Genomic DNA, 15343 nt, shown 5'->3' on the forward strand with positions numbered 1-15343 from the left:
GTGATCTCTCCCTCTTTGAATTTTATAGCACTTTGCCTGGATCTCTTCCTTTGCACTTACCTCACTCGCCCTTGTATCACAGTTATTTGTGTACATGTCTCCCTACCCCCCATTTTATTGTAATGTGGCACATTATAAGAATGGTGTCAGGAGTGTTAAAGCTCAGAATGAGCTGAAGCTGGTGAGGAAAAGCAAAAGACAACAAAAAGGTGGGGTCCCCCCCCTTTGAACTATATTGAGAAGAGAGGAGCATCCAAAAAAAAAAGGGTAGAACCATCCCTCTGGATTTATGGAATCCTGATAGCAGGATGATGTGGAGAAGGTAAAGCTGCTCGAATCTTCTTTTGCTTCCATGTTCTCTGCCAAGGAAAAATGATCTTTGGCCTGCCAAAGACAAAATAAAAGTCGCTAACAAGGAGTTAATGCCAAAGACAAAGAGGGACATCGTAAGAGATGTACAGATGCCATGGATCAATTCGAGCCACCATGTATAGATGCACTGGTAAGCCTGAGGTACTGAAATAACTAGCAGCTGTGTTTGCTGAGTCAACACTAGTGACCTTTGAAAGAGCAGGAGAAAAGAATCTATGGGACTAAGAGGGGGTAAATGTCTTAATTTTTTTAAAGAGAAGAGAGCAAAATTGGCAAATTATTGGCTGGTGAATTTTATTTCAGTCCCAAGTGAAATCTAGAATGTGTTCTTAAATGGCTGATAAGTGACAAGTTAGAAAAGGAAGCAGTGACCAAAAGCATGGTTTCAGAAAGTATGGTTCATGCCAAAATATTAGAAGCAAAGGGGATGCCCATCAATTGAGGAATAGAAATAGCAGTAAACGAATGCAATGGAATTACATTGAAACTGTACATCTGTATTGAAAGGAATGATGACTATAAAGAATGCTGAGAAGCATGAAAAAAGACTTAGATGAACTGATGCACTGAATTAAGCAGAACCAGAAAATGATACACAATGACAATAATGTAAATGTAAAGAACAAAAAGAATCTAAATTGAATGGTGTGTAATTCTAATAACCAAGCTTGTCCCTGAAGAAGAAAAACATGAACTATGAGAATACATATTACCTTCTTTTCAAATAGAGGGTATTATGAACGTAGAACATTGTACATATGGTTGGACTTGGTTAATGTATTAGTTTTGTGGAGCTGCTTCCTTTTTTTTGATTTGTTATACAGGATGGCCCTCTGAGAAGGGGAAGGGGGAAGGGGGAAGGACATCTTGGGAAGTGATGGTAAGGTAAAAACAAAAGATATCAAGAATTTTTTTCTTAAAATTATAGGTCATGGGGCAACTAGGTGGCGCAGTGGATAGAGCACCGGCCCTGGATTCAGGAGGACCTGAGTTCAAATCTGGCCTCAGCTACTTAACACTTACTGGCTGTGTGACCCTGGGCAAGTCACTTAACCCCAACTGCCACACACACACACAAAATTATAGGTCATGCCAGACTAACCTCACTTTCTTTTTCTAGCAAGATTACGAAAATAGCTGATCAGAGGAATACTACAGGAAAAAAAGTCATACAATTCTATTCCTATTCCTCAAACTATAAGCATCCCCTTTGTTTCTGGTTCTTTGTCATGAGCCATTTTTGATGAAGCCATGCTAGCTTTCTCGTTCACTGCTTCCTTTTCTAAATGGTCACTTGGCAGTCACTTAATAACACGTTCTAGATTTTGCTGGGAACTGAAGTCAAAGTATATCCATGGTTTTCCATGTTAAGTGTCTAGCTCTCAGCACAGTGACTGGCACATGGCAAACACTTAATAAATGTTTATTGATTGATTTATTGCTGCTCTTATGGACAAGTTGCAGGAGTTTATGATACATCAAAGTACAGGTAGATGGATCAGGGTACTGTTTGGATTGTGTCCAACAAGGAGTCATTATTGTTTAGATGTCAATCTCAAAAGAAGTTTCTAGTGAAGTAACCCAGGGATCTATATTTGGCTATGAGTCATATGTCATACTTACCTATAACTCGGATAAAGGTATAGATGACTTTTTAAAAACCAAATCTGTTAATGAAACAAAGTTAGGAAGAATTGTTGATATGTGGGCTAACAGAATCCAAAAAGATCCTGATACACTAGAACATTAGGATGAAGCTAATCACATGAAAGTCATTAGGGATAAATGCAAAGTCTTGAGAGGCAGAATGACAATGGATGGAGATCTGACCTCATTGGGAAGAAGACCTATCCCTGACACATCAGTTACATGACCTCACTGTACAAGTCTCCTCACCTCTCACTGCCCCAGGTAACTTTCTAAGAATATGAGTTGAAGAGAAGATGCTGATTGTCATTGGGAGAGGGAGTTTCATCAGGCAGAGTACTCTATACAAGTGAAATTACATGTCTGGTCCCAACATCCCATGACAAACGGCAGTCTTGAATTGGATTCAAACAATTAACATCACAAATACAAGCTAAGGGAGATATGGCTAGCCAGCAATTCATCTAAAAAGGACCTATGGGATTCAGCGAATTGTAAACCTATTAGTCAACAGAATAATATGGCAACCCCAAAAGATTTGATGACAGGCATAGTAGGGAGGTCACAATTCTGTTACACTTAATGTTGTTTTCAATCCTGAGTGCCACATTTCAGGAAGGATCTGGATATACCAACGAGAAGCCAGAAGAGGACCATGAGAATGGTGATTGGCTATAGGAGGCCTGACATAAAGAACTGGGGAGGGTTAGCCTGGAGGAAGAAAGACTTATGTGGACATGATAGCTATCTTCAACCCAATCCAATAAAATATAATCAACATTTTAAGCACCTGCTACATACAACACGCATGTTCAGGATATAAAAAACAAAACTGAACTAAAAATCAGTCCTTCCCTCCAAGGAACTTATCAGGATAATACAAAGTAGTGAAATCTAAACAGTTATCAGGGAGGAGGGAATGGTGAGCACTTGAATCCTACAGAAGAATAAAATTTATTTAAGTAGTCTTCAAATACATTTAAGTATTTGAGGAGTTTTATATGAAGGTAGGCTTAAACTTGTTCTGTTTGGCTCCAGAGCACAAATCCAGAAGCAGTGAGGAGAAGCTTTAAATAAGGAATTTTAGACAAGCCACAAGGGTAAACTCCTGAACAATCAGACCTCTCTGAAGGTATCATGGCTGCCTTGAGAGGTAGTGGGTTGCCCTGGGAATGGATGACTTCAAGCAAAGGTTAGATGATCATTTGTCGGCTGTGTAAAAGAAGGGATTCCAGTTCATGTCTTGCTTGGACAGGAGGGCCTCTGAGGTCCCTTTCAAATCTGAGATTCTCTAATCCTACAAATTATCTGAAAGAAGTCCCTGTGTCTTCTTTACCTTTGTATTCTTGTCACCCTCCATCACACATAGGGGTTGCTTAATAAATGTGTATTGTATTATGCTGAATGTATTATAATTATGAATCGTAAGGCACTATAGAGAGAGGCCGTATGGCTTTATTAATCCATCAATCAGTGAACATTTATTAAATACCTATTATGTGTCAGGTACTGTGCCAAGTATTTGAAATAAAGAGAGAAGCAAAACAGTTCCTTCCCACAAGGAATTAACATTCTATAGGTAGTGACAGAATATATGCATATACAGTAGGTATATACAAAAGACACCCCTTATTCAATAAACTCCAGGGGCTCCCTATTGCCTCCAAGATGAAATATAAAGCCCCCTTGCTTTGGTATTTAAAGCTCTTCCCAATGTGATCCCTTCTGACCTACCTCTCCGGTCTTACACTTTCCTCCCTTCCCCTCACTCTACAATCTAGCTCTATTGGCCTGCTCACTGTCCTTCACATGTGACACTCCATCTGCTATCTCCATGCCTGAATACTTTCCTTCCACCTTTTAGAATCTCTGGCTTCCTTCAAGACTCAGTTCAAATGCCAACTTCTGTAGGCCTTTCATGGCTTTCTCAACAACTCCATTTTTCCTCTCTAAGGTTCCCTTCTATCTACTCAGCAGGTGTCTTGTAGGATCCTATTTGTTTCCATGTTGTCTCCCTTACTGGACTCTAAGTTTCCTAAGGGCGGATCCTGCTTTTGATTGTCTTTGTTTTTCCAGTGCTATGTGCCTGGCACATAATAAGCACTTAACAAATGCTCCCTAATTGATTGGTGGATTGATTCGAGAGGAACGTATTAGCAGCTGACGGGACCGGGAAAGGTTTGTCTCTGTGGGGTGAGGCGAGAATGACCTTGAGGTTGTGAACATGGGTGACTGGAAGGATGGTGGAGTTTGGAAGAGGGCTAGCTCTGGCAGAATGAATTCTGCTTTAGACCTGTTGACTTCAAAATGCTTAAGTGACATCCAGTTTGAAATGTACAATAGGCACTTAATGACACGGAACTATAGCTCAGAAGCATGACTGGGGCTGGATATATACATTGTGGGATGATAAGTGAATCCATGGGAGCTGATGAGATCACTAAGTGCCAAAGTAGAGGGGTTGTTGTCCTTCCTGCTCAAAGAGGACCAAGATGATATCACTGTCAGGATCAAGGTAGAGTGTATCTGACTGGGGTTGATCACACCAATATGAGCTTGGAAAGCTCTACCACAGATCAGACACAAATAGTTCGTGGGAACATTTGGAGTGGAGATGGCTCTAAATTTGTGCAGCTCACATTTTCTTTTCAGCTACTGTAATTCTTCTTTGTTCATAGAGCACAGCACCTTTGATGCAGGCATGACATGCTGAGGAATCCTTGCCAGCGTTTCCCATGTCTCACAAACGATTCCAAAGTTCTTTAGAGGGCCCTTAAGAGTGTTCTTGTATTGCTTCTTCTGACCTCCATGTGAGTGCTTACCTTGTGTGAGTTCTCCATAAAATAGTCTTTTAGGCAAATGTATGTTTGGCATGCAAACATCGTGGCCAGTCCTTCGGAGTTATGCTCTCTGCATTAGAGTTTGAATGCTTGGCAGTTCAGCTTGAGAAAGGACCTCAGTGTTCAGTACCTTATCTTGTCAGGGACCTTCAGAATCTAATGTATAGAAAATAGATAAAAGAAAAGAGAAGAGGGTCCAACACAGAGCCTTGTGCTATACCCACAGTTAGTGAACATTACATTGATGAAGATCTAACAAAGGAAACTAAGAAGTTGTAGCCAGGTAGGAGAATGGAGAAAGAGCAGTATTACAAAAACCCAAAGATAAGAGACTATCTAAGAGAAGATGGTCAGTAGTGTCCAGAAGCTACAGAGAGATCAAGAAGGATGAGCACCGAGAAAATACCAACAGATGTGGAAAGGAAAAACTGTTGATAATTTTGACAATTAAGAGATCAGTAACAACTTTAAAGAGAGCAATTTCAGTTGAATGGTAAGGTCAGCAGCTTTAAATACTGACTGGAATGATGTGGTCCCAGGTTTCCAGGAGCCTGGAAAGGAGGCAGGAGGTAAGGTGTCCTGGAGAGTACCATCAACCATCTAGGTCCATTTTTTAATACCAAAATTTTATCAGTGTTGATATACAACAGTGGGATGTGGAATACAATTCTTTCTTGAGAATTATAAATATATGTCACACAGAGGGCAATAGAGATGCAAGGTGGGTGGGAATAAGTTCTGTGTCAAATTTATGGAAAGACAAGGACAAGAGTCAAAGAGGACAGGCTGTAATCTGCACTGTCAGAAGGAACTTCTGAATCAGTGAGATCACAGCCCCATCTGGGCATGTGAGTGAGCTGATGAGGCTCCAAGAAAGAATGAGTAGAGAAAGAGAAAAAGGTACAGGAAAGAGTCTTGGAACACACGTACAAATGATGAAGGATGACCTAGCCAAGGAGTCCCCAAACAGGCTTTCAGGCAGGTGGGAGGAAAGATAGGAGAGAATCGTGTCACAAAAGCTGAGAGGAGGGGGGGGGGGAAGAAAGGGCAGTCGATAGTGGCAAAGGCTACAGAGGGCTCAAGAAGGACTCAGACTGATAAAAGGCCATGGGATCTGGCAATGAAGAGATTGTTAGGAACTTTGGTGAGAACAGGATCATTTGATTGCTTTTAGACAGTAAGTAGTAGAGCAAGTGCCATTCTACACTGACAAACGGAGATTGCTTACCAGGAGCTCCTTCTGCCAATGAAATCACTGGTCTATTAAAAAAAGTATGTAAGTGAAATCATAGATGTGGACCAAAACCACACCCATGAGCACCACCACTGTCAGTCATCATTTTCATCATTAGCACCCCCTACAAATTTTAAGTTCCTTGAGAGCCAAGAATGGATATCTTGCTCATGCTGGTATCCCTGATTCCAATGCACACAGCAGATGTTCGAGTAACACAATTGTTGAAATGAATTTCTTGATATGATTTCTCATTTAGTCATTTTACAATTTACATTTTATTTTTGTCTGCATATCCCCCAGTCCCTTGCACATAATAGGCGTGTGCTAAATGTTTGCTGAGAGGAGTTTTATTGCATTTCCAAGTTCCAAAAACGTGGAATGTATTCATTTCCAAAGAAAATCCCCATTGTAATGAACCCAAAGAGCTTTGATGTCCATTTTACATTTCTCAGGTTCCCTTCTCCCTCAGATTTAAGTTAACCCCCAAACTCTTCCCCCCAGACACATAAGCAAAGGCATTGTTGTAATTGGGCCATTGAGGATCTCCTCCAGGTTCATAGAGCCTGAATGACTTATACCACTGACCAGTACTACTGCCTGAATGCCAGCTTGGTGGGGTTTCAAACAAAGTGGAAAACAGAGCTTCTACCCCTGAGGAGTTCTAGGGGACTAGCAGGTCCAGGTTTGGGGGCTATAACCCTGGACTGTTACAACTGCTCACTGATATGCATGGGGTGGGTCAGAACAGATGGTTCAGGCCGTGCCCCTCACACTGCCTCAACAAGGAACAAGCTAAAGTTGTCAGAATGAACTTCAAAATGACCTTGGCAAATCTACTACTAATGTAAATTTGTAACAGAAACGTTAGCCTTCAACACAGCAATGAACTGAATTCAAATCTCAAAGAACGTTGTACTCAGTTATTACAGAATAATGTGAAGTTGAGTGAGGGTCAGTGTGGTGTCAAGGGATGGCCTTTGGATCAGGCAAATCTAAGCTCAAGTCCTGCCTGTCACACCTACTAGTTATGTGGCCATGGGCAAGCCACCAAATTCCAGAATTGGAAGAGCCATCAACAGCCATCCAGTCTAAACCGTGCCTGAAGAAGAAGCCCTACTATAATAGAGGTGACAAGTGCTTCCCCAGCCTTAGCCCTCCAGGGAGGTCTGCTGATGGCTCTAATTGTCAGGAAGGTTTCCTCCGACTTCAAGCCTCAACTTAAACCTTTTGCTCTTAGTTCTGCCCTTCCGTGTGACAGGCATTGAAATTAGTGAAGACGGCTATCATTGTCCCCTGAGTCTTCTCTTCACCAGGCTACATAGGCCCACTTCCTTCAATTCATTTTTATATGACACGAACCCGATGTCCTTCTCATTGTGTTTTTGCTCCTCTTGACACACTAGCTTATCAACAACCCTCCTAAAATGTGATGGCCAGACCTGGTCTGACCAGGGCAGAGTCCAGCAAGACTCTCACCAACTCAATCCCAGAAGCTGTGCCTTTTCTTAACCCAGGCCAGAATCTTATTCTGGCTGTTCAGTAACATTGAGATTGCAGCCCCCTAACACACCCAGCTCCTTTTTCAGACTGACTGTTGTCCAACCATACTTGCACCATCTTATCCTTATGAAGTCAACTTTTTGAACTTGGGCACAAAACTTTATATTTATCACCATTTAATTTAATCTTCTTAGATTCAGCCCAAGAGGATAGCCTGGAATGATCTTTCTGGTCCCAGACTCTGTTATTCAAGGTGTTAGCTCTCCCTCTGGGCTGTGCGTCATCTGAAAATAACCTGTCAGAGCCTGAAGGCAACTAAGACTATAAGTTGCTGAAAAACTGTCCATATGTATTGGTGGAGGAAGTTCTATACCAGGAATTCTCTATCCCTGTGAAATCGGAAGCTCAGCCCCGCCGCCCTCCCCCCCCCCAATAAAAAGCAATTTAGAGTAAACTCAAAACATGGGAATTTGGAGTCAGAAGCCCTGAGTTTGAATATAGTTTGTAGAAAGAAAGAAAGAAAGAAAGAAAGAAAGAAAGAAAGAAAGAAAGAAAGAAAGAAAGAAAGAAAGAAAGAAAGAAAGAAAGAAAGAAAGAAAGAAAGAAAGAAAGAAAGAAAGAAAGAAAGAAAGAAAGAAAGAAAGAAAGAAAGAAAAGAAAAAGAATCTGGTTTGTGCCACTTACTACCTGCGTGACTTTGGGGAAATCACTTAGTCTCTCTGAACTTCTGTTTCCTTTTCTATAAAGTGAGGGACTGCATTGGGTAACCTCTAATGTCCCTTCTAGCTTTAAAACAGATGAGCCTTTGATCATGTGTCATGTTGCATCCTCTTGTAAGGATGAAAGAAAAGAAAAAGGAAAAAACATCCTTTCACCTTGCCTGTGATAGTGAGAGCAATATTAAGGTTTTCCTATAGAGGCAAAGCCAGGTCACAGTGGAGCTTTCTTCCTTCTCAGGTCACTGAGGAAGGACTTCAGAAGTTATCAGTTTCTCTACAATCACCCTCTTGCCTTATGGATACACTTTCATAGGAAACATCAAGCACCATGGCCCATTAGGCAACCCCTTTATCACACCCTGGAGTTCCAATACTTTCTTCCTTTTCTCAAACTCTTCTTTTATCCAAGATGCCCTTAAAAGATTAATTCACGTCAGCAAAGGGAAGTATGTGAAAAACCTTGACAATTCTCTTGGGGTGGAAGAGGGAGTTGAAATATAAATACACCAAGGCACATCTCCTACTGGCTTGTCCTCTGGCGAAGAAGATTATATAATATTCTCTTTTCATTCATAAATCTTGCCCGTTAATGGGTCGCAGGTTCCGGTGGGGGACTCTGGGTTTAGCCAGCTAGCTTGGCCAGCCCGTTCTCACGGGCTCCCGCGTATCTCAAGTTGCCCGGCTTCTGCGCTCCTAGGATCATGTGAGACAACGCTCTGGTGTGTGTTTGCAAGGTGGGACGGCCTGGAGAGCTGCGAGTGTGCAAAACTAACAGCGGGAGTGTGTCGTGGTGGCTGCTTTCCTGTGCTAAGCCGATTTACTTGTTTAAGGTCTGACCTCATCATCCTGTCAGTATGGGTTCCCACCTACACACTTAGCAGCAGCAGCAGCAGCAGCAGCAGCAGCAGCAGCAGCAGCAGCCTGGACTCAGCTCCAAGTGGATGCTGCTGAGCACCAGAGGCGGGCTGGGGGGGTAGAGGGAGGTGGGAGGGAGGGAGAGGGAGGGAGAGGAGAGAGGGAGGGAGGGAGGAAAGGAGGGAAAGGAAGGCGCTTGCTCCAGGCACTTGGGCTTTCGTAGGTTGTTCAGAAGAGGCAGAGAAAAGAGAGATAACAAAGGCTCCATTTCCTCTCCGGGAGGGAGCGTCTGCTTTGGTCTGTCTACCTCCCTCCCTCCCTCCCTCCCTCCCTCCCTCTCCACCCCCTGCAAAGATGTCAGTGTCGGGCAAGAAAGAGTTTGACGTGAAGCAGATCCTGCGGCTCCGTTGGAGGTGGTTCAGTCACCCTTCGCCAGGCGCCCCCGGGCCCGGAGGCTGCCTGCAGCAGGAAGGATATGAGCACAGAGGGACCTCGGGCCAGAGCCGGCTGAAGAGCCACTCGCGGGACAGGGGCACCGGGCTGAAGAAAAGCAGCGCCAACAGTCCTGGCCACCAGAACATCCTGGCCCCCGTGCCAGGACCAACCCCTGCCCATCAGAGAGCCATTCAAACGTGGCATCAGCAGAACCTAATCGAACATTTCCGAGCCAATGAGGACATTCCGAAAGCAAGCCCGGAGGAGAATCTGGTCAAAGAAGGGTCAGAGGCAAACATCCCGGATTTGCAGATGATCACCGAAGAAACCACAGATGACTCTTCGGAAAGGTAGGAGTTAGCGGCGTCACCCCCCCCCCCTCCCCAAGACAAAAGCTAGGTGGCCTAACTCCCCAACACTAGCATTTGGTGGGGGAGTCTCTGAACCTGCGCAGAGCCAATCAGGGCCTCCCATCCCCCCCCCCCCGAAAAAAAAAAGTAGCCAGAACTTGGGAAAGATCTGCTTGGCTTGTGATGAATACAAAATGCTTTGGATCTTTCGGGAGTTGCCCCCGTCTCCCCCATACATATAGAATGTTGCAGAGATTTCACTTTTAAGAATCCGCCGTTCGTTCGTTCGTTTGTTCATTCGTTCGTTCTCTGCAAACAAACCTTCCGCTTTAACGTTCCAGTGTCTGTTGGGATGCCTGGGACAGATGTTCTGACTTTGTAAGTTAGAGCAACTTTGACAAAAGATTTCCTACTCTAAAGCTCTTTATTGGCTCATTTTTCTCCTGCCTCTGATTAAGTCTGTGCGCCTCCCACCTGAAAAGGGAAGTTTTGCATAGCTTCTCAAAGACTGTTTCGTTTCCAGGTGTATTAGATGCAGAGCTACTTTGCGATCTTGAGAAAAGCAGGCGATGAGCTGTTCCTTACAGCGGTGCCTTCTGAGAGCACGAAGCAGGGCAGGGCAGCTGTTTCTGAACTTCACAGCAAAATGAGGGGCATGGGGAGGCCAGTGGGACTGCTTACCTTTAAAAAAACGGCTGCTTGTCTCGACTTCAGCTTCCCCCTTTCACGCACTCCGATTTTGTTAATGTGGAAGAAAATTATAGCCTGGCAGCTCCAACTATGAAACATGAGTCAACCCTCTTTCTTTTTTCTTTTTAAAATGTGAGATGTGTTTGTATCTTTTTTTCTTCTGATACATCTTAAGGTCAGTCTAAAGATTTTTGATAAAAGAAATCTAAAAGTGCTCTAGACAAAGAAATGATTTTTCATGACATCTCCTAATTATGTAACAGCTCTAGCACGATATTGTAAGTAATGTTCTGTTTATGAAATTGAGTATGGGGAGGGGGGAGCTATATGCATCACTGTATAAGCTAAGAGAGAAAGGGCTGTCTTGAGCTCCTTAACCTACCCCCCAACAAATTTAGACCCTCTGACAGTGTCTGTGGTATCTCCATGCACCACAGATTCTCCATAGAGAAAGCTACATAAAGGCTGGGCTCCATGAAAAATCAGCTCTGAGCTTAATGGGGAAATGGTAACGAAAAATCTTCCTTGAGCAACATACTAAATAAAGACTTCTGGGAGATGATTCTAATCTGTGAATGAAGTATTTACATATAGATGTTCAAAAATGTTTGATACCAGTAAAAGGTGTCTAGAGGTAATCACAATCAGGCAGACAGTGCTGGCCTTCTATAGCTACAAAGACCCAGGTTCAAGTCCCAGGTGGGCCACATACTAGCTATGTGACCCTGGGCAAGTAATTTTACCTCTCAGTACTCTTGGCAACTAATCTAAGCCTTGAAGTTTCAGAGAAGGTGCTGACCTATATTGACAGAGGGAATTTGTTTTAATCTTCGAGTTTCTTAACTCATTGAAATCACAGATCCAGTCCCTATCCTACAGGACATGGACAATAACTGCTAGATCTGCTTGTTTGCTTTTGTGTAGCTAAGGAAGATAGCAAAGAAATAGGACAGTGGTTGCACATAATGCGATTTCCAAATGACACCCCCAACAACCATTTAAAAAATCTCCTACTGAATCCTGAAGTTGGTAAGGAGATGTTTCTTTTCAAATAAGTGCACACATCTGTCTCAAATGTATGGAAAATTAAGCTTTACCTACTGTCACCTCCTGACAAAATTCTCTGAAGATTCTTGAATTGATTTGGAAGCACTTGGTTTGGTGCTGGAAGAGACTGCTGGGTATTGTGCCAACCTCCCTGTGTGCAGAGGAGTTTTAAATGTATGTTTTCTGATTCTTTGCTGTGTGGTTCATGTTCTGAAAAGGAAAGAGTATACATGCTGGACTTCTTAACCTGACATCCATGAGCTTTGAAAAAATCCACGGGTTTTTTTTGAATAACTGTATTTCAATATAATGGTTTCCTTTGTAATCATGTGCATTTTATTTTATGAAGATGCATTTATTAAGTGACAACTGTGTGCCCAGCACTGAACTAAGTGCTTTACAAATACAGTCACATTTGATTCACACAACAAGCCTGTGAGATAGGTGCTATTCTTATCATCCCCATTTTGCAGCTGAGGAAATAAAGCCAGGCAGAGGTTAAGTGACTTTCCCAGGGTGGCACAGCTAATTTCCAAGACCAGATTTGATCTCAGGTTTTCTTGACTCCAAATCCAGGGTTGCATCCATTGCACTGCCTAGGTTGCTTCTAGAAGGGGTCCATAGGCTTCATCAGTATGTTAACAAGACCCACACCACAAAAAAGGTTAAGAATTCCTTATGTAGAGTCATATGTTGTTAACTTTGGGAAGGAAGTCAACAATGCTGTCTTTGAAAAAGGAAATAAATACAGGAAACTGTAGCAATCCAGGCCTTGATGGCAAGGGCTTCTGAGATGACAGGGAGAGGTAAATTGAGGACCTTGTAGGATGAGTGAGTCACAGATGAAAGGGACATTAGAAGTCCTTTAATCCACTTCTCTCATTTTACAGATGAGGAAGCAAAGGGAGAGAGAGGGTTAGCGACTGATACAAGGTCATACAATTGATAAGTATCTGAGGCAAGATTTGAACCCAGATCTTCCCAATACCATGCTCAGCACTACTCATACCACACTTCCTCACATTCCCTTAGATAAGGGAGTCTCATGTACCACAAAGACTTTCCCCCAATACTATATGGAAGAGATAGAGGTAGAGAACTGGGTACAAATGATTATCAGCACGCTGTATTAGAAGAACATCACAGAAACAGACCTAAAGAAAAATTGAGGCAAAATCACATTAAAGTGAAATCTATAGGTATGACCAGGCACTTAAATAATCGTGGCGGTACCAAAAAATCTAAAATAAAACTTCTTTCTGTTCCTGTGTACTTAACACGTCTGGATCTTTTGTGTTTTGGAAGTCATGTGCTGATTTTTCACATCTATGGTATATGTCCACATATGCTTGACATCAGGGACTCACCCCTATTCCAGTTGTCTTGGTCTCCAAGTTCTAGTTCTTTTGCTTCTCTCTGACCTACTGAATCACCAATGCCAAATTACTCCCCTGCTCAGTGGCCTCCCCTTTCCAAAACTGACCTATGATGTTCTGTGGGTCAGGACAAATATTTCAATAACATCCTGTTTCTCACATAACAATCAATAGACAGCTATGGATTTATCATTCCTGGTATATTTGTAAACCTTAACACACCATATAGATCTATGTTATTATGTGTGTGAGTGCACATGCATGACCAGGTTGATAGGGTCACAAGTAGATGCCAGAATGTTATGAAAAATATGGTGGCCTACAAGAATCCCAAATCACCTCTTTGTTGTATGTGTGGATTATCTACACTGCAAAAAGCCCTCCCTGGTAAGCAATTGAATCAGGGCCATGGAGCTACTTATCAGTAGGGAACAGTATTGATGTGGTCTGGTCCTGTGGACCCAAGCCACTTGGGTTAGAGAGCTGTTAAGCTAGCTACACAAAAAGTGTAGGCTTGATGGGTCATCTGTATCCATCATTATCTGAACCAGTGTTACCACGTTAAACATGAACCATGGTCCCCACTTTACCCAAGAACCCTTGCACTCTTAAAGGCTGGGCCAGGAAAAATACTGCTGCTCTGGTGTTCTGAGCACCACCCCCACAACAATGAAAAGGAGTCCAAAGCAAATGGGGGGTTAGTGCTGCTGTTCACTACCTTCCAGGAATTAACCAAGGAGGTAGATCTCAACTCTGCCAAATATTCTCTTCTATGTGCAATTAGTCCGGAATCTTCCCCTATAAGTCATTGGTTAATCACCAAGGTGAACCAGCTAATTCAGAAATATACCCTGGCCTCTTGACTAATTAATCTGTTGACTGATTAATTAATGAGCTATAGGGGAGCATTCGGAGTTAACTGTTTGTAGAAGAGGATTGTGACTAGTGATAGAGCTAAAGGGGGTCAACTACTCAGGAGGAATCTCCCTGGGGTTACAATTATAGTACATTGGATCCTGGGCCAGGGAGGTGAACTATAAGACTGCCAACTTCAAAATCATGTGTCACTTGCTTCTCTCAATCCCAGCACAAGACTTTCTACAGTGTGGAATCTTCTGGGGAAGTATTTATACATAGGGGTGAGGGATGTGCTTTATTACACACAGCGAAAAATATTTGTAATCTTATTGCCCATAACGAGATTGTTTTCTTATTCCCACAAAGGAAATAAGCCACAAAAGTGTCGTCATCAGCAAACATTTCTTGGGAGGGTGGAGGTGAGGGAGTTTTAAGAAAAACATAGAGAATAACTCCTGCTGTCCCACACACAGGCCCCGTAGCTTGGCCCATGTGTTATTTTAGCTAGAGGGCCAAGAAAGGACCTAAGGCACCTCGAGGAAAGCATTCCATCATTGCTTTGTGCCTGCTACTTCTATGATGATAACTGCAATACCTGTTGGCAAAAATCATGGCAGTCACAGGCCTTTAAAAACTCTGTAGTGAACTCTCAGAGGCAGGGTCATCGTTCTCTTATGGAGTTTGGCAGACACCTGCATTGAGGAGAGAATATGGGAAAAGAGGGAAGAATTGCCTCAACAGGGGAGAGAATAGAATTTATCACTCTCACATTTGGAAATCCAGAATATCCCTTACACCCTGACCTTCTCTCCAAGGCCATACTATTTTATATTTCCATTTCTAGGTCTTTATAAAATTGAAGACCACCCCACTGTTAGAATGGGGTAAATTGAAAGGACTATTTAAATTTGAAAAGATAACTAACATATCCACAATAAGATATTCATTTCACTCAGGGTTGATTATGCATAAAATAAACTAATCAACCTAAGAGAATTTGTTAGAGCTATTTCTACTCTAGGAAAAAAAATCCCAACCATCACATTATTTGTAAAACCATCAGAGAACACAATGCTTCCCAAATAACCAGGGTGAGTGGTTGACCAAAAGCTACCACATATTCTCTGAATTCTCCTTTTCTGTTTCCTTCCTGCCTAAGAATCCCACCATGCCTCACTTAAATCCAATTCACTGCAAGTCAGGACATCACCTGATGTCATGGTCCTATTGAAAACAAAGGACAAATAAAGCCTAAGTAAGTAATTTTATATATATATATATATATGTATATATATATATATATATATATATAATTATCAGGTGTGGACACATCTCAATTGATCACTTGGCATGAATACAGATGTGACAATTAGTCTATTCAGATTGGTTGAGGGACTTGGTCATGCCCTCTGGAACC

The 15343-nt window shown here is 42.4% G+C and overlaps 1 protein-coding gene across 2 annotated transcripts in view; it reads left to right on the forward strand.

Annotated features, from left to right (window-relative positions):
- The first annotated feature begins 8910 nt into the window (after positions 1-8910).
- Positions 8911-15343, forward strand: part of KLHL4 (kelch like family member 4) — a 163308-nt gene continuing 156875 nt past the window's right edge. The window contains exons 1-2 of one of the 2 annotated variants that reach the window (XM_043974797.1): positions 8911-9145; positions 9525-9955. In XM_043974797.1, coding sequence (XP_043830732.1) covers positions 9525-9955 — 431 coding nt within the window. In that variant the 5' untranslated portion in view covers positions 8911-9145. Of the gene's footprint in view, positions 9146-9325; positions 9956-15343 lie in introns of those variants that run through there. The other variant, XM_043974798.1, reaches the window with a different exon arrangement.

The sequence above is a fragment of the Dromiciops gliroides genome, chromosome X (assembly GCF_019393635.1).
Source record: "Dromiciops gliroides isolate mDroGli1 chromosome X, mDroGli1.pri, whole genome shotgun sequence".
NCBI lineage: Eukaryota > Metazoa > Chordata > Mammalia > Microbiotheria > Microbiotheriidae > Dromiciops > Dromiciops gliroides.